The 27,989-nt window shown below is 43.4% G+C and overlaps 1 protein-coding gene across 1 annotated transcript; it reads right to left on the reverse strand.

Annotated features, from left to right (window-relative positions):
- Positions 1-338: 338 nt before the first annotated feature.
- On the reverse strand, positions 339-27,670 carry muc2.1 (mucin 2.1). Its single transcript, XM_055509834.1, has 42 exons — positions 27,601-27,670; positions 27,245-27,500; positions 27,031-27,145; positions 26,768-26,855; positions 26,561-26,664; positions 26,245-26,461; positions 23,236-23,361; positions 23,030-23,144; positions 22,794-22,944; positions 22,568-22,681; positions 22,416-22,485; positions 22,171-22,308; positions 21,693-21,857; positions 21,513-21,607; positions 21,311-21,437; positions 20,966-21,221; positions 20,743-20,795; positions 20,551-20,651; positions 20,290-20,441; positions 20,047-20,185; positions 19,631-19,738; positions 19,304-19,483; positions 18,944-19,183; positions 18,658-18,814; positions 18,266-18,394; positions 17,727-18,124; positions 8,175-11,093; positions 7,911-8,085; positions 7,586-7,821; positions 6,704-6,887; positions 6,403-6,610; positions 6,148-6,323; positions 5,961-6,030; positions 5,770-5,870; positions 5,665-5,696; positions 5,408-5,585; positions 5,190-5,294; positions 1,278-1,318; positions 1,062-1,184; positions 875-970; positions 546-790; positions 339-462 (listed from the first exon to the last, which is right to left on the reverse strand). The coding sequence occupies exons 1-41, from the start codon at positions 27,668-27,670 to the stop codon at positions 644-646; spliced, it is 8,655 nt and encodes a 2,884-aa protein (XP_055365809.1). The 3' UTR covers positions 339-462; positions 546-643.
- Between the last annotated feature and the right edge of the window lie 319 nt (positions 27,671-27,989).

Genomic DNA, 27,989 nt, shown 5'->3' on the forward strand with positions numbered 1-27,989 from the left:
ATCCACATGGATGTAGGTGTAAGAAGTCACACCTCCACCCTGGCAGTACAGGTTCACAGTGCGATTGCTGAAGCTTTGCTCTTTGCAACAGGAGCACACATGCTGCATAGGAGCTGTTGGTTTAACTGACCTAAGGACAGAAAAGACAGAATCAAAGATCTGCAAGTACCTGCATACCTCTTAATCTCTGAGAAATCAGCTGAGGTGAATGTTTATGTTTGGTTGATGCATATGAATAAGTTCAAGTTTTAGTGGCTCCTCCTATTGATGTGTGTGTATGCAGGAGAGAAACGAGGCAACAGTCAGTCCAATGTGTTTCCATTAGCAGCTCTACTCACTTGGTGAAAGTATGGCAGGAGCCTTCACAGTACGGCATGTCTACTTCCTCGAGGGTCTGGCAGTTATTGATGATGATGTGGCTCATGTGTGGTACTAGCTTGCATGCCCTATCCTTCTCCACACCTTTGAAATGAGATCCGAGATCAATTTATTTTCATTTACTGTAAGAACTTTCAAACTAAAAATAAAGACAATTTCATACTTACAAATTTTACAACATCCATTTGCTGCAGTCTGAGTTGTATTCTAGGTAAGAGTTACACCACATTAGCTTCACGTTTTTAAGTTTTTACGGCCAATTCAATTAATATGTGACACTTACTGGTTTGCAATTGTTTGGGTCGAATGGTGGGCAGATGACTTGTGAACTGGTTGTTACTAATGTTTGGCCACTCTTAAAACAGTTGTAGTACTCACACATACTGTCAGATGATGACCAGGTTTCTTCTTGCTGTGGGACAGTGACATTGATGTACACACACGCTATCATGTGAACATGACTGGAATCACAGCCAACAGAAAGGATCCAACTTACCCTCAAGAGTTGAGTGCTGCCATTGAGGCTGAGGACACAATGAGTCTGTACACACTTCCCACAGCACTCATTGGGATCTTGTACATACTCATACCCCTGAGTGAAGGACAGCATTAAATTATCAAGTCTAGCCCCTCCTCACAGCAAACACAGTAAAACATGATGCAACGGCTGTGGATCGTCTTACCAAATCACAGGTTTCATCACATTTCAGAAGCTCACAATATATTCTAAATAGGTTGGAATCAGGCTGAATCATATTGGAACAGGTACAGTTCTGACACACATTCACAGGAACTGCAGAACCGAGCTGGCAAACGTAAAAATCATATCATTTAGACATACACCAACAATGCCACAAAATAAATAAAATGCTTGTCATGCATTCCTTTGTTGAATTTACCTGATATTCAATGTTTTTGTAAACACATACTCTTTTAGGCTCTGGAAAGAAATAAGATAAAAATGTCATTGCTGTTTTTGGATTTCCATTCATTTGTATGACTGCATGACTGTGGTGGCAATTTTCCATTAGTAGGCAGATGAGAGAGTTGTCTTTTGTGAGATTTATTATAAAAATAAAAGGAAAATAAAAAAAATGGGGAAAGCAAATCAAAAACATGGTTGTTGATCGTGCACATCAACAAACCAAAAATCAGCTGGGGAGATCCGTGCACACACTACGAAGGTGTGATGCAAAGAGCCCACGATCCTCAAGTTGTCTCTGCCTTTTAACCCCTTTCTCTGGCTCTGGTGGAATGTCTCTCTGCACCAATAGAATTGTTTGTGCCACCTTATCTCGCCGTGCATCATCCTGTCGTGTTATCCAAAGGAAGGAACACCAAGCTTTGAAGACAAGATGCATTTGGTTTTACAGTCTTGGATCTGGTGGGGGGTCAGATAGGATGGAGCCAGAGTCCGGGTCAGTCAGTCAAATGGAACATCAGATGTGACTTGATGTACGACAGGGCACAAGAGATTAGTTGCTTGTGTAAGAATGTTCAGTATTGCACCTAACCAGCACATGACGACTGGGTTGGAGAAGAAAAAACACAAAGGCACAATTTTTCCATTACAATGACTCTGTTTACACGCCTTTATCATGGTAGAGGTGCAAACTCATTTGTTTTGCATTTCGCTATCTTATCCAATTGGGTTGAATAGCACCTGTATCTGTGTTCCACAACCATATTACATTATATGGGTCTGCCAGTAAAACTTGAAACACCACCTGACACGCTGCAATCAAACCAAAACTGGACTTCCAACAAACCAATCTCGAACATCAGATAGGACCGACAAAGACTCCTGGAGTTCCGTTTGCTGCTAAGTTTGGACTTTAGGCCGACCTTTGTCCAGCACGTTATAGATATTCTCCCCTGGGTCTCTTGTTTACTGGGCCGCCAAAAAAAGAAAACCAGTCAAAAACTCTGAATAAGTACAGAGTACTCTAACTAAATCTTGATATCTTGATATTTTCAAAGCTTCAGTCATTGTTCCTGTTGCAAAGACAGTAATATCCAGCCTTAATGACTTTCGGCCTGGTGCACTAATTTCTGGACAATGATGAAACTCCCTACAGGGATTAGGTGAGAACTCTGATCAGCTGGTGTCAGGACAGCAAACCCTCCCTCAATGTCAGCAAAACAAAAGAGATGACAGTGGACTTCAAGAGACAGTGGACAGAGACACATCCCCGTCCATACTGGCAATACCAAAGTAGAGCACGTCAAAAGCTTTAAGTTCCTCTGCCTCCACATCACAAAGGACTTGTCCTGGTCATTACATACAGACAACATGGTCAGGAAAGCTCACCAGCGTTTGTACTTCTTGAGGACATTGAGGATGTTCGGCATGAACACCAGCATCCTCACCGACTTCTACAGGTGCGCCGTTGAGAGAATGCTGACTGGCTGCATCACGGTGTGCGATAGGACCTGTCAAAGTCGGCAAACACTACAGAGAGTGGTGCAGACAGCACAGACCCTCACAGGAAGCAGTCTCCCCTCTATTGAGGACATCTTTCACAGACGGTACTTGCGAAAGACAAGCAGCATCATTAAAGACCACAGTCACACAGACTAATCCACTATCTGCCTCCCAGGCAGACTTTACAAGAGTCTGACTGCACTAAAAGACTGACAGCCTGGTGGTTTCTCCCACCAGGCTGTCAGTCTCCTTAGACCAGTATAATATCATGTTATCAGTGCAATATGCTACACATTGCTCTGAAAAATGAATAGGTACATTCACTTCCATTCTTGCAAAGATATGTAAACAAAATGACATATTCCTGGTGATTGTACTTACTGCTGTTTTTTGTATTTACTATTCTTTTTTCTGTTGGTATTTAATGCTTTTTTATTGTATTTTGTTTTTAAGAGTGAGTTGGCTGGTTCCTACTTGTCTGAAATATTTGTTGACTGAGTGTTAACCTGCATGTGACCAATAAACCAGTCTGAATTTGAATGTGAATCTGACAGCTACAGTGATACACAGAGCTAAGTCCCCTCATCTTTGGGCACTTTAACCATGCCTGCAACCCCCTCTGCGCCACCCTGTCTAAATTCACGTAAACTGTAAACTGCCACACAAGAGACAATAAAACTCATGACCTCTTATACGCTAAAATCAAAAAGGCATATACCTGTGCCCCCCCTTAGGACGCTCTGACCACAACCTGGTTCATCTCTACCCTGCCCACTCTCCAGTAGTGAAACAGCACAGACACCACAGGTCAAAATAGTAAAGATCTGGACTGAGGAGGCAAAAGAGCAACTAAAGGACTGTTTTAACACCACAGACTGGGACATTCTCTGCAGTCCACATGGGGAAGACATTGACAGTCTTACACATTGCATAACGCTCAGTTTAGCTCCAGGGTCATTAGAGAGTGTGCAGACAAGCTCTACTCCTCTCCATATTCACCCTGAGCATCAGCCTGGAGACAGTACTAGCACTCTGGAGGACTTCCTGTCTGGTTCGGGTTCCTAAAGTACCCCGTTCTAAGGAGCTGAACCACTTCAGACCTGTCGCCTTAACCTCCCACCTGATGAAGGCCATGAAGAGAATCGTCACCTCCACACCCAGGTGAGCTCAGCACAGGACCTGCTACAGTTTGCATATTGACCAGGCCTCCGTGTGGATGACGCCATCATCTACCTGCAGCATCGGGCCCTGTCTCACCTGGAGTCTCCTGGGAGCACAGTCATGAGAGTCATGTTTTTTTTACTTCTCCAGTGCTTTCAACACCATCCAGCCATCACTGCCGAGGAGGAAGCTGGAGATGGCAGGTGTGGACAAACATCTGGATGCTTGGACCATCAACTACCTCACAGACAGGCCACAGTTAGTGAGTCTGCGTGTCTGATGTGGTAGTCTGCAGCACTGGGGCACCTAAGGGGACGCTGCTCCCGTCCGGTTCACACTGTAGACATTGGACTTTAAACACAACTCCCACCACTGTCACCTACAGAAGTCCTCAGATGACAGTGCCATTGTTGGATGTGTGCGGGGGGCAAGCAGGAGTACAGGGGAATCATCTCTGACTTTGTGAGCTGGTGTGAAAATAACCACCTGATCCTAAACACCTGCAAAACTAAGGAGTTACTGCTTGACTTCAGAAGGTCCCCTCCACTACACACACCGGTGAATTCCAGAGCTCGGGCATTGAGACTTCGGACATTGTTAAATACCTGGGTGTTCACCTCGACAATAGACTAGGCTGGTCAAAAAACACAGACTCTCTGGACAAGAAGAGCCAGAGTCGCCTCTACCTGCTAAGAAGATTAGGGTCTTTTGGTGTGTGCAGAGAGCTGTTTCGGACTTTCTATGACACTGTGGTGGCCTCAGCAGTCCTATAGTATATGGATTTGTGTGCTGGGTGGGGGGCAGTACAGGCAGAGACAGAAAGAGACTTAACAAGCTGGTTAAGAAAGTCCAGGATTGCAAGCTGGACTCCATCGGGGAGGTGGCTGACAGAACGATGTTTGTTTTATTTTTCTTTACAGTCTATACAGCTGTCTATTCTATTTCTGTTTTTGTCTGCTGTCTTCCATGACTCTTTGCTGCTGAAAACAAAAGACGTTCCCCATCGTGGGATTAATAAAGTCTTATCTTTGAAATCATGTTTTATTTAAAAGAAAACAACCTTATTCTCTAGGTAAAAGTAATGCATTACCACTAAATTGAAACCGCAAAGCTAACAAACAAATGTCTTTTGGAGTATTGGATGATCTACAGGGTTCAGGGTATGAAAACTTCAAAAAACGTCAATATTCTTAGTCTCCTTTAAACAATAGAGTAATGATCTCACCACATGTGTGCTCCGGACAGCACTTTCCTTCAGGGACACTGACAACTGGCACATACCCAACTGTGCATTTCATGCTGTCAGCTGGGCAAGTATTGATCTGACACTCTGTGTGGGTAAAAAATTATAAAAAACTTTGTAATAACATTCATAAATATTTTCAATGTATAAAATTCTGAAAACTCTTGAAGTCGATAGGTGACTGATGCTACATTTCTTACGGCAAACGTAGGTGGAACAGCAGGGGTCTATTGGACTTGTCTGGTTGACAAGGACAAACCCTGGTTCGGAGCAGGTTTTTAGAGGTGGTGCTGGGCACTCCTTGGCCGTGCAAGTCACTGTCTTTGTGGATTCTTCACAGATGCAGCTTTGGCATTTGTAATCAAACCTTTCATTAAACTGAAACAATAAACCACATGAAAGTTTTTGAAGACTCATTAAGGTTGGAGATTATTATCTATAATAAATACAGGCTCACCTTACGAGGAATGCCCTCAGGATCAAGACATCCTGTTAGAAGATGACACATTCTGATTAGCAGATGTGAGGTGTAAAATGTATAATTTAAGATTACCACACTTACCACACTTGTCTACACATATGCCAGATTCTTTATTAAAGAGTTTCATTCCATCAGGACAAAAGCAGCCTTCAGTAGTGAAGTTCAGTGTTGGTTCATTTGGACTGTAACGTTAAAAAGCAAATATATATATACCAGTGTATTACACTTCATTTATTGCTGGTGAGTAACAGGTATCTCCAAATTTGACTCACCTGTCTTCACAGGTTGGCTGCTCTGCAGGACCACATGGTTTGTAGACTTTGTTTGATGGGCAGTCACTTGCTACTATGTAAGAAAAAAAAACATTTTTTTAATACCAGCAGTACCAGCAGCCTGTTGAGTGTGTATTTAATGCATCAAAAGATAATTCTGATGCCCTGCAGAAGAGAAACTGCTTACTGCACAGCTTAGTGTGGTTCCTCCAGTGGATACAAACTCCAGCCTGAGCACATGCAGCAGCATAAGTCTGCAAACTTGTGCACTCCACTGCTGGGTTAGAAACATGGCAACTGTCAAAAACACAACCCTGGTACACCTTGTCAGGTGAGACAAAGGGATGGCACTTCTCAAAGACACTGTGAAAGTAAAACACAAACATATGTAAAATGTACATTCATTGGATTTATTGTTAATAACCAATGAAAAAATAGCTACCTGCTCTTAAGGAGGTCACATATGGAGTCTGGATTGCATGGAGCAAAGGTTGGGGGAGGCTCAGAAAAGTTGGTGGGTGGCGCAGATGGTATCTTACAGTTTTGGCTGATGTTCTTTGAGAACCAATAGTCTGCCATCACGGCACAACTTTGTGCCAGGGAGCCTCCAGGCAACATACAATCATCAGTCTGGTTGTTATTGCATGTTCCTAATAGTAGAGTCATAAAACTGTTAAAAATACAATCCAACATATAATTACTAAATTACCAAAATGGCCACTGAAGAGAAACAATGTCCCTACCACAATGGCCTTGTGTGTTTGTGCCAAAGAATTCAAATGGCAGGTTAAGGCTGAAGCCTGTTATTCCAAATGTAATGACGGCTCGTAAGTGAGGGATCTCCAAAACCAAATTAATGCCAGTATCCAAGATCTTAACACTAGGATCTGAAAAAGGTAGTTTCAGACGAACTCCATCTTTCAGTGCCTACAGGGAAGGAATAAATCAGATACTGTAGGTGAAAACTATATTATGGCAGAAGTATCAATTTAGTAGTATCACACGAATTTAGCATCACTGTTGAGTTTCTGTCTAGTTTCGTGTTTTATTTTGACAACTTCCGGTATATTTCCTGTTTGTCTACTTCTGTGTAGCTATACTTTTCAGTCAGGTGTTCTCTCTAACTGTTTGCAAATACTTTTCAGTCTTGTAGTGAAGCCCCATCTCTTGCCATAGCCTGTTGCCAGATTATTTGCGTATGTTACTTGTGGTCATTGCTTATGTAACGAGAGTTTGTCGCGCGCATTACCTGTGTGTCAGTTCTCCAGCGTTCTTGTACCCAATAGGTCTTCCTTTGAAGTGAACCTTATTTTTGGTTTTGACCTTGCCTTGCCTGTCTCCTCGGTTCTGGTATTTGGACTCCAGAGAATGCTGGAGACTGACTGACCAACTACCTGATCCCCATCTGTACTACTTCCTCTGCAAACCTGCGTACTGACCTTCGCCTGTCTGACCACCAGCCTTCATTCAGCCTACAATTTACCGTGGTTGTCTGCACAGTGCACTTGGGTCCTGTGTCCCCTGTATTTCCTGACATCATTATCAAAATAGTTTGCAATCAATCTAGGCAATTACTGTTTATTACAGTTTATTAAAAAAGGTATAAAGTGAACAAATTGGTTTACCTTCAACTGTGCTGCTCTATTTATAAGTGTGAAAACATGGGATTTATATGACACATGTATTGATTGTGGACAAGACACATCTTTGTTGGGATCACAGATGACATTGTCAATATAAATCTTTAAATTATGTTTTGGTGAAGTCTCCTCCATCAAAACATAAGTACAGTTTCCTTGATAACTGTAATGGAATCCATCAAATGTGATATAATGAGAATCTCCCCAACCTTCACATGCACCTGATGTGAAACAAAGTTGAGACGTGAAGTTAAAAATAATACAATAAACAAATATTTGAAGATATGAGTTTTAGAAGAGAATGTCTTACAGTCACAAGCGTAATGTTGGCAGCAATGGTATTCATCATACACAAGAACTGGTTTCATCCCATTGCTACAAGTGATGTTTTCAAGAGGTGGACATTTATATGGTATTATTTCAACTGTGTTGTTTTCTATGCATCTGGCCATGGTGCAGTTGCACAACAAGAAAGTTTCATTTTGCTATTGTAGAGAAAAACAATGGTCTTTTACAAAGAAAACCCCCAAAACCAAAAGGCAACATAAAAGAAAAGCTATGTTAAGGCTCTTACCGATACACCCCAGTCTGGGCAATTTGGTTTGGCACTTGTAGCGACTACAATAGGATTAGTTATTGGACGCGTTGTTGATACTGTTGGATGAGTAATTGGTTCAAATGTGGTTTGTTCATTGGCTGTTGTGGTAAACCATTTAGTTGTGGTTATTTGTTTGGTTATGCTTAGTGGTGTTGTTGTGGCTCGTGCAGTTGTGGATGCCTTATTGGTTGTAGTGGTAGTTGGCGGCAGTGTGGTAAACTGTGTACTTGTAGTCATTTGCTTGGTTGTACTTGTCGTTGGTGTTCTATACTGTGTAGTTGTAGTCGGCTTTGTGGTTGTAGTGGTAATTGGCAATGTTGTTGTAGCCTGTGTAGTTGTGGTCGGCTTTGTGGTTGTAGTTATAGTTGGCAGTGTTGTTGTAGCCTGTGTAGTTGTGGTTATTTGTTTGGTTGTGCTTGGGGGTGTTGTTGTAGCCTGTGTAGTTGTGGTCGTTTGTTTGGTTGTGCTTGGAGGTGTTGTTGTGCCTTGTGTAGTTGTGGTCGGCTTTGTGGATGTAGTGATAGTTGGCAGTGTTGTTGTAGCCTGTGTAGTTGTGGTTGTTTGTTTGTTTGTGCTTGGTGGCGTTGTCATGCCTTGTGTAGTTGTGGGCAGCTTTGTGGTTGTAGTGACAGTCGACAGTGTTGTTTTAGCCTGTGTAGTAGTGGTTATTTGTTTGGCTGTACTTGGTGGTGTTGTTGTGCCTTGTGTAGTTGTGGTCGGCTTTGTGAATGTATTGATAGTTGGCAGTGTTGTTGTAGCCTGTGTAGTTGTGGTTGTTTGTTTGGTTGTGCTTGGAGGTGTTGTTGTAGCCTGTGTAGTTGTGGTTGTTTGTTTGGTTGTGCTTGGTGGTTTTGTTGTGGCTTGCGTAGTTGTGGTCGGCTTTGTGGTTGTAGTGATAGTCGACAGTGTTGTTGTAGCTTGTGTATTTGTGGTTATTTGTTTGGTTGTGCTTGGTGGCGTTGTTGTAGCCTGTGTAGTTGTGGTCGGCTTTGTGGTTGTAGTGACAGTCGACAGTGTTGTTTTAGCCTGTGTAGTAGTGGTTATTTGTTTGGTTGTGCTTGGTGCTGTTGTCGTGCCTTGTGTAGTTGTGGTCGGCTTCGTGGTTGTAGTGACAGTTGGCAGTGTTGTTTTAGCCTGTGTAGTTGTGGTTGTTTGTTTGGTTGTGCTTGGAGGTGTTGTTGTAGCCTGTGTAGTTGTGGTCATTTGTTTCGCTGTACTTGGTGTTGTTGTTGCGGCTTGCGTAGTTGTAGTTGGCTTTGTAGTTGTAGTGATTGTTGGCAGTGTTGTTGTAGCCTGTGCAGCTGTGGTTGTTTGTTTGGTTGTGCTTGGAGGTGTTGTTGTAGCCTGTGTAGTTGTGGTTAATTGTTTGGCTGTACTCGTTGTTGTTGTTGCGGCTTGCGTTGTTGTGGTTGGCTTTGTAGTTGTAGTTATTGTTGGCAGTGTTGTTGTAGTCTGTGTAGTTGTGGTTATTTGTTTGGTTGTGCTTGGTGGCGTTGTCGTGCCTTGTGTAGTTGTGGTCAGCTTTGTGGTTGTAGTGACAGTTGGAAATGTTGTTGTAGCCTGTGTAGTTGTGGTTATTTGTTTGGTTGTGCTTGGTGCTGTTGTCGTGCCTTGTGTAGTTGTGGTCGGCTTCGTGGTTGTAGTGACCGTTGGCAGTGTTGTTTTAGCCTGTGTAGTTGTGGTTGTTTGTTTGGTTGTGCTTAGAGGTGTTGTTGTAGCCTGTGTAGTTGTGGTTATTTGTTTGGTTGTGCTTGGTGCTGTTGTCGTGCCTTGCGTAGTTGTGGTCGGCTTCGTGGTTGTAGTGACAGTTGGCAGTGTTGTTTTAGCCTGTGTAGTTGTGGTTGTTTGTTTGGTTGTGCTTGGAGGTGTTGTTGTAGCCTGTGTAGTTGTGGTTATTTGTTTGGCTGTACTTGGTGTTGTTGTTGCGGCTTGCGTAGTTGTGGTTGGCTTTGTAGTTGTAGTGATTGTTGGCAGTGTTGTTGTAGCCTGTGCAGCTGTGGTTGTTTGTTTGGTTGTGCTTGGAGGTGTTGTTGTGCCTTGTGTAGTTGTGGTCGGCTTTGTGGATGTCTTGATAGTTGGCAGTGTTGTTGTAGCCTGTGTAGTTGTGGTTGTTTGTTTGGTTGTGCTTGGAGGTGTTGTTGTAGCCTGTGTAGTTGTGGTTACTTGTTTGGTTGTGCTTGGTGGTGTTGTTGTGGCTTGCGTAGTTGTGGTCAGCTTTGTGGTTGTAGTGATAGTCGACAGTGTTGTTGTACCCTGTGTAGTTGTGGTTATTTGTTTGGTTGTGCTTGGTGGAGTTGTTGTGGCTTGTGTAGTTGTGGTCGGCTTTGTGGTTGTAGTGATTGTTGGAAGTGTTGTTGTAGCCTGTGTAGTTGTGGTTATTTGTTTGGTTGTGCTTGGTGCTGTTGTCGTGCCTTGTGTAGTTGTGGTCGGCTTCGTGGTTGTAGTAACAGTTGGCAGTGTTGTTTTAGCCTGTGTAGTTGTGGTTGTTTGTTTGGTTGTGCTTGGAGGTGTTGTTGTAGCCTGTGTAGTTGTGGTTATTTGTTTGGCTGTACTTGGTGTTGTTGTTGCGGCTTGCGTAGTTGTGGTTGGCTTTGTAGTTGTAGTAATTGTTGGCAGTGTTGTTGTAGCCTGTGCAGCTGTGGTTGTTTGTTTGGTTGTGCTTGGAGGTGTTGTTGTAGCCTGTGTAGTTGTGGTTATTTGTTTGGCTGTACTCGGTGTTGTTGTTGCGGCTTGCGTAGTTGTGGTTGGCTTTGTAGTTGTAGTGATTGTTGGCAGTGTTGTTGTAGTCTGTGTAGTTGTGGTTATTTGTTTGGTTGTGCTTGGTGGCGTTGTCGTGCCTTGTGTAGTTGTGGTCGGCTTTGTGGTTGTAGTGACAGTTGGAAGTGTTGTTGTAGCCTGTGTAGTTGTGGTTATTTGTTTGGTTGTGCTTGGTGCTGTTGTCGTGCCTTGTGTAGTTGTGGTCGGCTTCGTGGTTGTAGTGACAGCTGGCAGTGTTGTTTTAGCCTGTGTAGTTGTGGTTGTTTGTTTGGTTGTGCTTGGAGGTGTTGTTGTAGCCTGTGTAGTTGTGGTTATTTGTTTGGTTGTGCTTGGTGTTGTTGTCGTGCCTTGTGTAGTTGTGGTCGACTTTGTGGTTGTAGTGATAGTTGGCTTTGTTGTTGTAGCCTGTGTAGTTGTGGTTATTTGTTTGGTTGTGCTTGGTGGTGTTGTCGGGCCCTGTGTGGCTGTGGTTGGCTTTGTGGTTGTAGTGATAGTCGACAGTGTTGTTGTAGCCTGTGTAGTTGTGGTTGTTTGTTTGGTTGTGCTTGGTGGTGTTGTTTTGGCTTGCGTAGTTGTGGTCGGCTTTGTGGTTGTAGTGATAGTTGATAGTGTTGTTGTAGCCTGTGTAGTTGGGGTTATTTGTTTGGCTGTAATCTGTGTTGTTGTTGCGGCTTGCGTAGTTGTGGTTGGCTTTGTAGTTGTAGTGATTGTTGGCAGTGTTGTTGTAGTCTGTGTAGTTGTGGTTATTTTTGTGGTTGTGCTTGGAGGTGTTGTTTTAGCCTGTGTAGTTGTGGTCGGCTTTGTGGTTGTAGTGATAGTCGACAGTGTTGCTGTAGCTTGTGTAGTTGTGGGTATTTGTTTGGTTGTGCTTGGTAGTGTTGTTGTGGCTTGCGTAGTTGTGGTCGGCTTTGTGGTTGTAGTGATAGTTGATAGTGTTGTTGTAGCCTGTGTAGTTGTGGTTGTTTGTTTGGCTGTACTTGGTGGTGTTGTTGCGGCTTGCGTAGTTGTGGTTGGCTTTGTAGTTGTAGTGATTGTTGGCAGTGTTGTTGTAGTCTGTGTAGTTGTGGTTATTTTTGTGGTTGTGCTTGGAGGTGTTGTTTTAGCCTGTGTAGTTGTGGTCGGCTTTGTGGTTGTAGTGATAGTCGACAGTGTTGCTGTAGCTTGTGTAGTTGTGGGTATTTGTTTGGTTGTGCTTGGTGCTGTTGTCTTGCCTTGTGTAGTTGTGGTCGGCTTTGTGGTTGTAGTGACAGTTGGCAGTGTTGTTTTAGCCTGTGTAGTTGTGGTTGTTTGTTTGGTTGTGCTTGGAGGTGTTGTTGTAGCCTGTGTAGTTGTGGTTATTTGTTTGGCTGTACTTGGTGTTATTGTTGCGGCTTGCGTAGTTGTGGTTGGCTTTGTAGTTGTAGTGATTGTTGGCAGTGTTGTTGTAGCCTGTGCAGCTGTGGTTGTTTGTTTGGTTGTGCTTGGAGGTGTTGTTGTGCCTTGTGTAGTTGTGGTCGGCTTTGTGGATGTATTGATAGTTGGCAGTGTTGTTGTAGCTTGTGTAGTTGTGGTTGTTTGTTTGGTTGTGCTTGGAGGTGTTGTTGTAGCCTGTGTAGTTGTGGTTGTTTGTTTGGTTGTGCTTGGTGGTGTTGTTGTGGCTTGCGTAGTTGTGGTCGGCTTTGTGGTTGTAGTAAAAGTCGACAGTGTTGCTGTAGCTTGTGTAGTTGTGGTTATTTGTTTGGTTGTGCTTGGTGGCGTTGTCGTGCCTTGTGTAGTTGTGGTCGGCTTTGTGGTTGTAGTGACAGTTGGAAGTGTTGTTGTAGCCTGTGTAGTTGTGGTTATTTGTTTGGTTGTGCTTGGTGCTGTTGTCGTGCCTTGTGTAGTTGTTGTCGGCTTCATGGTTGTAGTGACAGTTGGCAGTGTTGTTTTAGCCTGTGTAGTTGTGGTTGTTTGTTTGGTTGTGCTTAGAGGTGTTGTTGTAGCCTGTGTAGTTGTGGTTATTTGTTTGGTTGTGCTTGGTGCTGTTGTCGTGCCTTGTGTAGTTGTGGTCGGCTTCGTGGTTGTAGTGACAGTTGGCAGTGTTGTTTTAGCCTGTGTAGTTGTGGTTGTTTGTTTGGTTGTGCTTGGAGGTGTTGTTGTAGCCTGTGTAGTTGTGGTTATTTGTTTGGCTGTACTTGGTGTTGTTGTTGCGGCTTGCGTAGTTGTGGTTGGCTTTGTAGTTGTAGTAATTGTTGGCAGTGTTGTTGTAGCCTGTGCAGCTGTGGTTGTTTGTTTGGTTGTGCTTGGAGGTGTTGTTGTAGCCTGTGTAGTTGTGGTTATTTGTTTGGCTGTACTCAGTGTTGTTGTTGCGGCTTGCGTAGTTGTGGTTGGCTTTGTAGTTGTAGTGATTGTTGGCAGTGTTGTTGTAGTCTGTGTAGTTGTGGTTATTTGTTTGGTTGTGCTTGGTGGCGTTGTCGTGCCTTGTGTAGTTGTGGTCGGCTTTGTGGTTGTAGTGACAGTTGGAAGTGTTGTTGTAGCCTGTGTAGTTGTGGTTATTTGTTTGGTTGTGCTTGGTGCTGTTGTCGTGCCTTGTGTAGTTGTGGTCGGCTTCGTGGTTGTAGTGACAGCTGGCAGTGTTGTTTTAGCCTGTGTAGTTGTGGTTGTTTGTTTGGTTGTGCTTGGAGGTGTTGTTGTAGCCTGTGTAGTTGTGGTTATTTGTTTGGTTGTGCTTGGTGTTGTTGTCGTGCCTTGTGTAGTTGTGGTCGACTTTGTGGTTGTAGTGATAGTTGGCTTTGTTGTTGTAGCCTGTGTAGTTGTGGTTATTTGTTTGGTTGTGCTTGGTGGTGTTGTCGGGCCCTGTGTGGCTGTGGTTGGCTTTGTGGTTGTAGTGATAGTCGACAGTGTTGTTGTAGCCTGTGTAGTTGTGGTTGTTTGTTTGGTTGTGCTTGGTGGTGTTGTTTTGGCTTGCCTAGTTGTGGTCGGCTTTGTGGTTGTAGTGATAGTTGATAGTGTTGTTGTAGCCTGTGTAGTTGTGGTTATTTGTTTGGCTGTAATCTGTGTTGTTGTTGCGGCTTGCGTAGTTGTGGTTGGCTTTGTAGTTGTAGTGATTGTTGGCAGTGTTGTTGTAGCCTGTGCAGCTGTGGTTGTTTGGTTGGTTGTGCTTAGAGGTGTTGTTGTAGCCTGTGTAGTTGTGGTCATTTGTTTGGTTGTGCTTGGTGCTGTTGTCGTGCCTTGTGTAGTTGTGGTCGGCTTCGTGGTTGTAGTGACAGTTGGCAGTGTTGTTTTAGCCTGTGTAGTTGTGGTTGTTTGTTTGGTTGTGCTTGGAGGTGTTGTTGTAGCCTGTGTAGTTGTGGTTATTTGTTTGGCTGTACTTGGTGTTATTGTTGCGGCTTGCGTAGTTGTGGTTGGCTTTGTAGTTGTAGTGATTGTTGGCAGTGTTGTTGTAGCCTGTGCAGCTGTGGTTGTTTGTTTGGTTGTGCTTGGAGGTGTTGTTGTGCCTTGTGTAGTTGTGGTCGGCTTTGTGGATGTATTGATAGTTGGCAGTGTTGTTGTAGCCTGTGTAGTTGTGGTTGTTTGTTTGGTTGTGCTTGGAGGTGTTGTTGTAGCCTGTGTAGTTGTGGTTGTTTGTTTGGTTGTGCTTGGTGGTGTTGTTGTGGCTTGCGTAGTTGTGGTCGGCTTTGTGGTTGTAGTAAAAGTCGACAGTGTTGCTGTAGCTTGTGTAGTTGTGGTTATTTGTTTGGTTGTGCTTGGTGGCGTTGTCGTGCCTTGTGTAGTTGTGGTCGGCTTTGTGGTTGTAGTGATAGTTGATAGTGTTGTTGTAGCCTGTGTAGTAGTGGTTATTTGTTTGGCTGTTCTTGGTGGTGTTGTCGTGCCTTGTGTAGTTGTGGTAAGCTTTGTGGTTGTAGTGATAGTTGGCAGTGTTGTTGTAGCCTGTGTAGTTGTGGTTATTTGTTTGGTTGTGCTTGGTGGTGTTGTCGTGCCTCGTGTGGCTGTGGTCGGCTTTGTGGTTGTAATCATAGTCGACAGTGTTGTTGTAGCCTGTGTAGTTGTGGTTATTTGTTTGGCTGTACTCGGTGTTGTTGTTGCGGCTTGCGTAGTTGTGGTTGGCTTTGTAGTTGTAGTGATTGTTGGCAGTGTTGTTGTAGCCTGTGCAGCTGTGGTTGTTTGTTTGGTTGTGCTTGGAGGTATTGTTGTAGCCTGTATAGTTGTGGTTATTTGTTTGGTTGTGCTTGGTGATGTTGTTGTGGCTTGCGTAGTTGTGGTCGGCTTTGTGGTTGTAGTGATAGTCGACAGTGTTGCTGTAGCTTGTGTAGTTGTGGTTATTTGTTTGGTTGTGCTTGGTGGCGTTGTCGTGCCTCGTGTGGCTGTGGTCGGCTTTGTGGTTGTAGTGATAGCCGACAGTGTTGTTGTAGCCTGTGTAGTTGTGGTTATTTGTTTGGTTGTGCTTGGTGGTGTTGTTGTGGCTTGCGTAGTTGTGGTCGGCTTTGTGGTTGTAGTGATAGTTGATAGTGTTGTTGTAGTCTGTGTAGTTGTTGTTATTTTTGTGGTTGTGCTTGGAGGTGTTGTTTTAGCCTGTGTAGTTGTGGTCGGCTTTGTGGTTGTAGTGATAGTCGACAGTGTTGTTGTAGCCTGTGTAGTTGTAGTTATTTGTTTGGTTGTGCTTCGAGGTGTTGTTGTAGCTTGTGTAGTTGTGGTTATTTGTTTGGTTGTGCTTGGTGTTGTTGTCGTGCCTTGTGTAGTTGTGGTCGACTTTGTGGTTGTAGTGATAGTTGGCAATGTTGTTGTAGCCTGTGTAGTTGTGGTTATTTGTTTGGTTGTGCTTGGTGGTGTTGTTGTGGCTTGCGTAGTTGTGGTCGGCTTTGTGGTTGTAGTGATAGTCGACAGTGTTGTTGTAGCCTGTGTAGTTGTGGTTATTTGTTTGGTTGTGCTTGGTGGTGTTGTTGTGCCTTGCGTAGTTGTGGTTGGCTTTGTAGTTGTAGAAATTGTTGGCAGTGTTGTTGTAGCCTGTGCAGCTGTGGTTGTTTGTTTGGTTGTGCTTGGAGGTGTTGTTGTAGCCTGTATAGTTGTGGTTATTTGTTTGGTTGTGCTTGGTGATGTTGTTGTGGCTTGCGTAGTTGTGGTCGGCTTTGTGGTTGTAGTGATAGTCGACAGTGTTGCTGTAGCTTGTGTAGTTGTGGTTATTTGTTTGGTTGTGCTTGGTGGCGTTGTCGTGCCTCGTGTGGCTGTGGTCGGCTTTGTGGTTGTAGTGATAGCCGACAGTGTTGTTGTAGCCTGTGTAGTTGTGGTTATTTGTTTGGTTGTGCTTGGTGGTGTTGTTGTGGCTTGCGTAGTTGTGGTCGGCTTTGTGGTTGTAGTGATAGTTGATAGTGTTGTTGTAGCCTGTGCAGTTGTGGTTATTTGTTTAGCTGTATTTGGTGGAGTTGTGGTGGCTTGCGTAGTTGTGGTCGGCTTTGTGGTTGTAGTGATAGTCGACAGTGTTGCTGTAGCTTGTGTAGTTGTGGTTATTTGTTTGGTTGTGCTTGGTGGCGTTGTCGTGCCTTGTGTAGTTGTGGTCGGCTTTGTGGTTGTAGTGATAGTTGGCATTGTTGTTGTAGCCTGTGTAGTTGTGGTTATTTGTTTGGTTGTGCTTGGTGGCGTTGTCGTGCCTCGTGTGGCTGTGGTCGGCTTTGTGGTTGTAGTGATAGTTGGCATTGTTGTTGTAGCCTGTGTAGTTGTGGTTATTTGTTTGGTTGTGCTTGGTGGCGTTGTCGTGCCTCGTGTGGCTGTGGTCGGCTTTGTGGTTGTAGTGATGGTCGACAGTGTTGTTGTAGCCTGTGTAGTTGTGGTTATTTGTTTGGTTGTGCTTGGTGGTGTTGTTGTGGCTTGCGTAGTTGTGGTCGGCTTTGTGGTTGTAGTGATAGTTGATAGTGTTGTTGTAGCCTGTGCAGTTGTGGTTATTTGTTTAGCTGTATTTGGTGGAGTTGTGGTGGCTTGCGTAGTTGTGGTCGGCTTTGTGGTTGTAGTGATAGTCGACAGTGTTGCTGTAGCTTGTGTAGTTGTGGTTATTTTTTTGGTTGTGCTTGGTGGCGTTGTCGTGCCTTGTGTAGTTGTGGTCGGCTTTGTGGTTGTAGTCATAGACGACAGTGTTGTTGTAGCCTGTGTAGTTGTGGTTATTTGTTTGGCTGTACTTGGTGTTGTTGTTGCGGCTTGCGTAGTTGTGGTCGGCTTTGTGGTTGTAGTGATAGTTGGCATTGTTGTTGTAGCCTGTGTAGTTGTGGTTATTTGTTTGGTTGTGCTTGGTGGCGTTGTCGTGCCTCGTGTGGCTGTGGTCGGCTTTGTGGTTGTAGTGATAGCCGACAGTGTTGTTGTAGCCTGTGTAGTTGTAGTTATTTCTTTGGTTGTGCTTCGAGGTGTTGTTGTAGCTTGTGTAGTTGTGGTTATTTGTTTGGTTGTGCTTGGTGTTGTTGTCGTGCCTTGTGTAGTTGTGGTCGACTTTGTGGTTGTAGTGATAGTTGATAGTGTTGTTGTAGCCTGTGTAGTTGTGGTTATTTGTTTGGCTGTACTTGGTGTTGTTGTTGCAGCTTGCGTAGTTGTGGTTGGCTTTGTAGTTGTAGTGATTGTTGGCAGTGTTGTTGTAGCCTGTGCAGCTGTGGTTGTTTGTTTGGTTGTGCTTGGAGGTGTTGTAGCCTGTATAGTTGTGGTTATTTGTTTGGTTGTGCTTGGTGATGTTGTTGTGGCTTGCGTAGTTGTGGTCGGCCTTGTGGTTGTAGTAATAGTCGACAGTGTTGCTGTAGCTTGTGTAGTTGTGGTTATTTGTTTGGTTGTGCTTGGTGGCGTTGTCGTGCCTTGTGTAGTTGTGGTCGGCTTTGTGGTTGTAGTGATAGTTGGCATTGTTGTTGTAGCCTGTGTAGTTGTGGTTATTTGTTTGGTTGTGCTTGGTGGCGTTGTCGTGCCTCGTGTGGCTGTGGTCGGCTTTGTGGTTGTAGTGATGGTCGACAGTGTTGTTGTAGCCTGTGTAGTTGTGGTTATTTGTTTGGTTGTGCTTGGTGGTGTTGTTGTGGCTTGCGTAGTTGTGGTCAGCTTTGTGGTTGTAGTGACAGTTGCCAGTGTTGTTGGTGTTACTGGTGTATACTGTGTAGTTGTTACAGGGGTTGTAAATACACAGTTCTCCACACATAGCTGCTTATTTTCATCAAATATGGGTTTGTCCTGTGGACATTTGGGGAAACAGCCTGTAATAGTGAACAGAGAAGACATTATAAAATGAAAATATCCAACTAACCAATCACTTATCTGTTTTTAAACTTAATAAAGGTGACACATTTACACATCGTATCTTTCAAGCTCAGGGGAGCTGCGACTTCAAGCCCTACCTTCTAGATTCGGCAAAGAGTTGTTACAGACTCCTTGTGGGTTCTGACAGGTCTTGTAGCACGGAGTGTGACAAGGCTGGTAGTGCCACAGACACTCGGTTTGGTTGTTGTAGTAATCACAGAACACAGCTGGAAAACAAGGGGTGTTTTTATTTCATTTAGAAAAGTGGACATCCTAGGTTACACATACATGTAGTGGAGAGGACGAAGACTGCGCGTGTGTGTTTGTTTCACACTTCATAAAATAATTTCTAAATAAACATTTTTTTTAACTGTTGACCGTCAGAATTGAAAGTGTGTTTGCTGAAATGATTTAGTATGTACAGTAAAAAGATGACCTGAGTCAAAGAGACTTCATTTAATCAGAAAGTACAATGACACCCGAAACTTACGACAGACATCCGGACTTCTCCATGCAACGCAGACGCCAGCCTCATTACAGGCTTGAGCATAGGCTGCGACCGCTGTGCAGAAACACTCACAGTCCCCCCCAGTGTCGCAGGCACAAGAATCCCTCACACAGTTATCATGAAAGGGAAGCGGGTCCACCTGCACAGGTATAAAGTTGAGGAACAATTTCAGAATATGCCCATTACTGCAGAATGTTTCTATGAGTGGGAACCATATTTGCCTTTTTGTGTTCTAAATGTGATTCAAATGTAAAATTCATTTATTTACCTTACTGTGGCAGCTTTTAAATGTATCTCCAATTATAATGCTGCACATCATTTTTGCCCAGTGATGTCTTTTTGGTGTTGCCTTACAGGGGTCAGTAATCAGCTCCACATCTGGGCAGGTGCTGGATGCCTTCCAGCTGTTTGCAAATTCTACAGATCTGCTCACGACCAGCTTAGCCTGAGTGGTGAAGTCATTTTGGCCATCGCCATCAAAGTTTCCACACAGGCCACATATCTCTCCCTGAACAAACAAACCAAGGCAATAACTTCAACAAAAAGCTTCAGATAAAGGCAAAACTGGAAGCAGCTGAGATATTAGTGTAATGTATTTCATTATCTGACAAATGTTCAGGTAACTCACACTGTGTTGTGGCTCCAAGAGAATACGAACAGTTGTTTTGTGATCCCACATCACTGACAGACCGACCTCCGATTCCACCAGCAGATACAGGCCAGCCTTCCTTATTGTGTAATGAAGGTAAGTTCCATTTCCCAGGTCCTCCACTTCATACTTACCCTTTGATAGCTTGATCTCTTTTCGCTGCAATAAAGAATTTTCCTGCTTTAATTGTAATGTAAAAACTGGACTTTAATTGTTAGTTACACTTAATCCTTAAACACATCATTTGCACAATTCACATTTCTACACAGAGGGTGAGGATGTGTAATCAGATGTTTCAGTTCTTACCCCAAGTTGGATCCTGACAGTTTTGGAGCAAGTGGTGCCCGTGGATCCACATGGTACGTTTTCTATTATGACTCCAAAGTCCTGTACTGCCTTAGTGTCACATTTGTTCTTAAGAGACACATTCATCAAACATCGTATGCATGTGTTTTACAAATCTCACCACTGGTTAAATAAAATTAAGCTGCCAACTGTAAACATGGTAACAGTAAAACAGATGTAAAATGAATGGCCAGACTAAAGCTAATGGACAAGCACAACTAAACGTACAGCAGCACAGAGGTGATAGCTGTCTGTAACTCATGTCCATCACAAACATCAAATTACTAAAATTGTTCACAGCTCTGCGATCATGATAAAGCAGAATAAAGTATGTACATATTAGCATAGTATTAATATGTATTGTTTGCATTGTTTACCTTGACGGCAACGTAGTCACAAGGCCCTTGAAACCCGTATGTTTTCTGATCAAACGTGGTGTAATGGCCGCTCCCGTAAATAATGCAGGATTGTGGGCATGTTTTCTTGGTGCAGTCCCACACTCCTCCAAAGCATGTGCTAAATAAATCAGATTATAAACACGATATTTTTAAATGAACATGCAAAAAACAGTGAAAAGCATATTATCATTTCTATTTTGCTTGCTAAAAACAAGGCCATACCATTTGTTGCACTTATTAGAGACTGTTGTATTTGCAGCGTAAACCTTCCCATCATGCATACATGGACATTCATGTTTTTCCACACAAGACCCTTTGCCATCATCATAAAGGCTGACTGGACATTTGCAACCAGATTCACACTCCGATGATTCCTGAAAAGAAAAACAGTGCAATACTGGTTAAAAATGTTTGTCGTATGCAGTAGTATTAGATTTAAAATACTGTCTTAAAGAGGCATGTTGGTTTGAAACAACTGCTCACACAATCATCTATATCCAGATTGAAACAGGTTTGGGTACACTGCGTGCCAAGACCTCCTAGTCCTGCTGAGCAGTTGAAGTATACTTTTGGAGCGGTGCATACTAATAAAAACAGAAAACAGCAACAAAATCATATAATAGATTTCAGTACAATTAGTGCAAAAGGGTGAAAAGGGAAATACAGTAAACATACTTGATGAGCGAGCTTCCCGATGAGTGCATTCAAAGATTCCATTGGTGCACACACTAGAAATAACACAAATGCAAAAAAATAAATAAATAAATGCAACACAAAACTAAACTAAAAACAAAAACAGAACTAGCTTATTTATATTTCATCCAGTACGATCATGATCAATGTTTCATCAGACATGACTGGTTTCGATTGCAGCATCACCAAATGCAAATTTACTCACCAGTGGTCATTTCCAACGCTTAAGGAATGTCCTGGACTAAAATACTGTTCGTTATAGTAGCAGAGACATTTCTCCATGGGGACACAGAGCCCATGGTCATCCAGGTACAGACCCTCGGCGCACGAACAGCCGTCCACAGGTAAGAAGTCAGATGTGCAGCTCTGCTGCTCTGACCTCAGTGATCCGCAGGTCAGCTGGCATCTCTGATGGCTGTAAAAGTAGGTCTGAGTCTCTGGGCAGCTCCTGGAGTATTTATCTATATGTAAATATATGCAGATATAGTTTATTACAATTTAATGAATGTAATGTTCATCCGAGTTTTGAAACCACCACAAAAATCTTTACCGCACACGACGTCTCTCCAGTCTGTCAAGATCACTCCCTTGGATGCACAAGCCCGGGCGTAAGAGGAGAAGACGGCGCAGAGGCAGCCCTCACTCTTCTCACAGTTACAGCTGGCATAAACACATCGCTGCAGAAACACAGCCAGCACCATTAGAGAGGAGCGTGTCAGCATGAAGGACAAAGCAGGAAGGTGTCACTCTACCTTATAATACAAGTCAGGATCCACCATGGAGCGACACCGGCTGAAGGTGCTGTTTGGACTCAGCAGTAAGCTGCACCAGTGTTTGGCGTATAACTCTGACAATGAAAGAACACAATTATTATTATACTGACTACTATAGATTGAAGACATATATTATACAAACATAAAACAAACACTTACCATTCTCCACACTGAGAGAACAGGGGTCGTCAAGTCTTTCCTCTCGGTCTGGGCACATGGCATTCGTCTTCCAGGAGTTACTAAAAGATGCTGCTGTTCCCTCCACGATGCCCTGAGGCGTCTTCATGTCATCACTCAGAATCATATTAAAGTTCCCACATAAACCTGAAGAAACCAAATGCATTCAATTAAAGCCTGACATCCTCTTCTACAGTAATCTGTATCACAGACCTTTGTCCCAGACCACAGTCCTTTTTTAGTTTAACAGATCTGTGTCTATGTTGGATGTCCTAGTCTATGTATATTACAGATGTTGTGATTTAGGTTTGTGCAGCATTGCAATGTTGAAATACACAACACCAAGATTACTGTATGTCTCCTCATACAGAACATATCTTTTCAGATCTCTATAGATACTAACTATTTTACTGTACATGCTGACATTTTTGAAGATGCTTCATGACTAATGTCAACCCACCACGTGTCTTTCCTCTGTAGCTCTGGTCCAGGCTGACGTAAACCTGCATGACAGGAACAAGTTGGATCTGGATTTGTAACCCAAAGGTGGTCTGGAGCAGGATATGAAAGGATGAAGCGTGGAATATATGGATGTCATCTACAGTAGGAATACAGAGCAAAAACACAGTGGGACCACTTATGGGTCAGACATTAAAAACAACAACAGCATTAAGATTTATCCCTAGTTTTTTTTTTTTATGCAACCTGAGTCATACGGCAAAGTGATCATCTGCATGGTCTGCTTTACTGCACCATCTGACGTGAACGTAAACATCTGGAAAAATCAGGATTCATCATTCGAAAGTTGCAAATACTGTAGAATCAGTGACCAGTTGTCTGAAGCGACTTCTACTCACTTTGTTTCTGTCATTGTTCAACAGGACTTTAAGGTTCTTAAGGCATGTGTCAAACTCTTGATTGGCACACTGCACCAACTGGGCGCGGATGGTAAAGTTTGTACTGGCTTCATTCTGAAATGTGAGGAGAGTGAAAGCCAAGGAAACCAGTTATTGGATAAACAGATTACTTCATCATGCAGCGCAGTTTAAATATTCTTTAGTACATTTAAAATTGTAAATGCACCTTGTTTTCCACCTTGGCTAGAGTGTAATAACAGTCTCCATGAAAAGTGTAGGTTTTCCCATCAAACGTAGTCACATGTGAACCCTCTTCAACGGCACATGTAGCAGGAGCTTGAATAACCTCACATGTCCATTTACCGTCAGAACATGTGCTGAAACAATCCATTGAACAGGTTTGAGTGTACAAACCTAGGTGAGGTGTTCTGTTGTCGCACTGTAACAGAGAACATACTGTACCAGTTTTTTCCATCTTGCCGGTAAACCTCGCCAGCGCTGTAGATCTTATCGTGTTTGCACTGACATTCAGACTGAGCAACGCAACCTCTCATGGAAATGTCATCAAACACAGTCCCTGATACAAACAGAGGACAAACAAATGTAAAAATGAAGTCTAGAATAGAAACATGAATTAAACATGATATTATTATATAAATATCACTGACCTGGAGGACAGAAGCAGCCGTCCATTTTGTGTTCCTCACACAGTGAACTTGTGTCTGGAAGTGTGCAAGTGTCCATGCACGGCGAGCCACTCTCTTCATGAACCATGTTGAATGGACACTGTTTATCTGTGGAGAGCGAGAAATTGTGGCCCAGCAAAGTATGAAAGCTCTCTTACCTGATCTTGGATATAATATTACAGTATTTATTGTTCGCTTTGATGCAGCCATCTAATGAAACAACACATTTTTTTAACAGTTCACACACCACAGGTCTAAACAGTGGCTCCAATGACACGTTTTGCTTGCAAAAGGCTCTAAACATCAAAACACTTGAAATATGCAGCAAAGGCTAATTTTACCTTGAAACAATACAACTTCCAACCAAGTATATGAACACGTCCAATCAGTAATAACACAGTGGACAGCGACATACAAAACACTGATCTCAGAGTAAATCAATGCATTATTCATCATCATTGTAGCCTGTTGCTACACGTATTTGTTGTCTTTGTAGTTTATATCACATTTAACCTTTCATGCAAACATTTGGATCCAGATGAAGAAATGCTTTGATTTAGTCGATCCACAACATTCATTTTTCAAACTGTGGCAGAAAACTGAAATATTGTAAATATTACAGAAAATACACGTAAACCAAAATACAGTCTATAACAAAATACAATCTATTGGAGGATGAGACACAGCCACTATTGACATTCAGTCTCTGCCTTAGACCTCCTCCATCCATGCTGTAGACCAACACAGGGGTTTGTGAGGCTGCTGTCCCCACAACCTCACAAACCCCAGTCGCAATCATATAACCTGACACAAACCTGGCCCGAACAATGGGCTACTAGGATTTCCGTACTGTAGCGTACTGTAGTTTTGGGGACAGTCCACGCCTGCTGATGAACAATCATCACTACTTGCATTGTGGACAGAAAACCCACACTGAATCACCCACAGACAGTTGGGGTCCGTGTGCCCGGGTGTTGTAGCACCTTTTCTGTCGGGTTCCAGCATTCTACAGCAATTCTTGTGCCTGCTGATGAACGGTCACCACTAGTGTGCGCAGCTGGCTGTAATATTCCAACTCAGGTGTCCCTGCGATCTCCGTTCCCAGTCCTTTTGTCTACTGCAAGTTAGCATAGGCCTCCAGCCATTTAGTAAAGTAGACTACCGCAGCATGCACATAGTGGTCACCGGATTCAGTCTCTGGGAACGGCCCCAAAATGTCAACCCTGATTCGCTCCATTGGAGTGGGGCTCTCGACTGCTGGATCGGGTCTTTTTGTGCGGTACAAATATCGCAGCAGTGTACATGACACTCTGCATCCTTGCGTCATCCCGGTCAGTAAAAGTGTTGCTGCAGTCGTCTCACTGTTTTCCAATTACCAAAGTGACCAGCCCTGACACATGAACCCACCGAAGCGGGTAACATTGCTGGGGATGGGCCAATCGCGTACAGTGGCCACTTTCCTTGGATCAGTGGCTACACCCTCCCTGCTAACAATATGTCCGAGGAAGTGTATTTCCCTGGCCAACAGTTTGCATTTAGCTGGGTTTAGTCGCAGCCCTTCATGACTGATGGCTGTTAACGCGTCTCTTAGGTTTTCAAGTGCCTGATTGCTGACTACACATGCACTAACAGGTCATCTAAATACTCTCTCTCGGGGAATATCTTTTAACACACGCTCCATTAGCCTTTTAAAAGTGGCCAGTGCGTTACACAGCCCAAACGGCATTACCTTAAATTGTCATAGCACATTAAACTGGCCAAAGCCAATCGTAAATGCCATTGCTTCTGGAGCCAACTTCCCTTACCAGTACCCACGGCGAGATCCAACGAACTAAATTCCCATTTCCAGTCATCGATTCTGGGTAGCGAATAGGGGCCCTCTTAGTCTGAAGTGTTCTTAGTGCTGAATTTGTGGTCCCCTAATAGTTCCCTCACCGCCCACGTCAAAGACTTTTTTTCCCGTTACTGTCAAGAGAGAGTTGGGTGTCCACCCATCCATGTAGAGTCCTTTAGTGGACCCACATCGTCCTACCCGGGGCTCATGGTTTCCTCCACAAGTTCAGCCATGCTCAAAGCCTCAGTTAGCGTCCGCGGGTTGGTGAGGCGGACATGCATGCACAGCTGTTCGAGGGTGAGGCCCCGAAGAAACGCCTGCAGGCTCAGTTTTTCCCTGTTGGGAACTTGCTGTACCCCTTTCTGCTCAGCAGTCTAATGTCCTCCACGAAAGCTCTCCATGCCCTTCCATCTCTGTTCTGCAGAGGATCTCTTGCCCCAAGTGGTGTCGGAGGGCTGTAGTCAAGATTTGCAATGGTCTAGGTGTGCTGTCATCTTAAATGACCAGTATAGCGTTTACCGATTCCACCTACGAGCTAACCCCAAAGACCTGGAACGTAGAGCTTGGAGCTCTGCTGACACAATGCTTTCAGCAAAGTAACACCGGGTGAACTGCAACAAGGCTGGTTTATTGTTGGCCTACAATCTGACAACAGCACGTCAACAGGACTCCCTTTTAGGTCGCTACAATATTCACAATATTTCAGTTGCCTGCCACAGTTTGAAATATGAATGTTATGAATTTAATAAATCAAAGCATTTGTTCTTTTGGATCTGATTCTAAAAGGTAAATTTGACATAAACTACAAATACAACAAATAGCAACAGGCTACAATGACAATCAATTAAGCACTGATTCACACTGAGATCAGTGTTTTATACAGTATGTTGCTATCCACTGTGTTATGACTGATTGGACATGTTAATTTACTTGAAAGTTGTATTGTTTGAAGGCAAAATTAGTTTTTGCTGGATATTTCCAATGTTTTGACACAGTTAGAGCCTTTAGCAAACAAAACATGCCATTATGACATTGGAGCCGCTGTTTAGTGTGTGAACTGTTAAGACAATGTGTTGTTTCACTAGAAGGCTGCCTCAAAGCGACCAATAAAAACTGTAAGTTAACAATAAGAGACTAAGGAAAACACTAAACATTACCGCAGAACTGAGGTGTCCTCCAGTTGGGTGGCTGTCCTCCTGCATGGGAACACTGGCGGGAAAACTCAGCCAGTGTTCTGCATGTACATGTGCTGTTAGTGCTGCTGGTGCAGCTGCACATGTCCTGCTTGCAGGCCTGGATATAAGGGTCAGGGTCAACCAGATCCAAGCAGGAGCTCCAGACGTTTGACGGGAACAGCCCTTCACACACAGCTGTCTATGAATGAGAAACAGATGGACGGTAAACGATTAGTGGTAGTACACACACATTTATGTCATCCATATTGTTCTATGTGGATAACAACCACAAACTCACAAACTCCTCGCATGAATCCAGTAGCTCCTTCGCCTCCTCACAATCATCATTTGGAAGATGGACTTTCTGTTTGTTGCCAAATTCAATGGGGGTAATTTCGCGACCTGTACGTGTTTGTAATTATAAAACCATAGCAGAAGACTAGTTAATTTAAAGTACTCTGACAGTAATGCTGTAAATTATTTGATGAATGAATGAATGACAAACCATAAAGAATGAATTCATTCTGTTGAACACCATTAAAGTCTCCACAAAGACCACATGTACGATGAGCAAAGTCATGATCCAGTTCCACCTGCAACACAAGACGTAATTTATATACTGTAATAACACTGTCAACATTCAGAGTAATAGTATAATCAGTCATACAGATAATACTATATACTTTTAAGTGTTTAGAATAGAATTTTGAATACATTTTGTACAGTCCAGTCATTGTTTTAATACTGCAGCGTCTATTAGAATTTTACCATGACAGCATCATCCCTGTTCCACATGACAGTGAGGCCAGCTTTGGATTTGAGCTTCATGTAAACAGCATTTCTTTCCACTTGCACTCCTGCATCGTAGTAAGGAAGTTTGACCCTGGAAAAAAATGCTAATGATATTAAAATAATAAATAAATAGTAAACAATCTCTGATCTGAGACACACACATCTTTGTTCAGTAAAGGGTTTGACTCACTGAAGGTTGTCCACCAGCACCGTGTTCTTAGTGAGGTGGAACGACAGCTCATTGATGGTGACCACCAGGTAACTGATGCTAGAAGTTCCGTTGTTCTCACTCCTTCTCATGTGAACAGAGAATATCTGGTACATCTCGTGGCAGTCGGAGACCAGGTTGTATTCACACAGACCTGGGAACTGGTACATGCCACCATCGAAGGTCTTGAAGTGCTCTCTGCCCCATGTGCTACAGATGCTGCTGACATGGTTACGAACTGAGCGGGCAAAACATAAAAAACATTACCAACATTATAATAACCTTAGAGGTTTTAGTGTGGTACTACACACTCTGTAGACTTTCTAAGACTTTCTCACCCTCTCGGCTGTAGATGATGCCAGAAACAGACAAAGCGAAGAAGCACAAGCGCAAAAATGCCCTGTTCATGGTGGCCTCTGTGAGCTCACCGTCCTCAGCGCAGTACGTTTACAGTCCCTGGCTTTTTATATGAGTCTGCTCACTTGCGTGACAACATCAGATCTTCATCGGGATACTCCTAAGATGATGTGAGCTGACGTTTGGTGACTTTCACAAGTCCATTCCTATATTCTCTACATCAACCATATCTCTTGGTTAAACAAGTAGTTCTTGGCCAGTAGTGATGCTTTGTTGAAAGAATATACAATTACCAAGTAGCTACTTAATTTGTATGTACAGTAGGATGTGTGTTGAATGATAATACATCCTTTATTGCTGTCATCCTCTA

The sequence above is a fragment of the Betta splendens genome, chromosome 6, assembly GCF_900634795.4.
Source record: "Betta splendens chromosome 6, fBetSpl5.4, whole genome shotgun sequence".
NCBI classification, from domain to species: domain Eukaryota; kingdom Metazoa; phylum Chordata; class Actinopteri; order Anabantiformes; family Osphronemidae; genus Betta; species Betta splendens.

Excerpts from the sequence above, each read along its gene's own strand:
- muc2.1 (XM_055509834.1), bottom strand. The coding sequence starts at position 27,670 with ATGAACAGGGCATTTTTGCGCTTGTGCTTCTTCGCTTTGTCTGTTTCT. Across the intron at positions 27,146-27,244 it reads GTGCTGGTGGACAACCTTCA|GGTCAAACTTCCTTACTACG; the intron begins GTGAGTCAAACC and ends ATTTTTTTCCAG. Across the intron at positions 18,125-18,265 it reads CTCTTTGCCGAATCTAGAAG|GCTGTTTCCCCAAATGTCCA; the intron begins GTAGGGCTTGAA and ends TCACTATTACAG.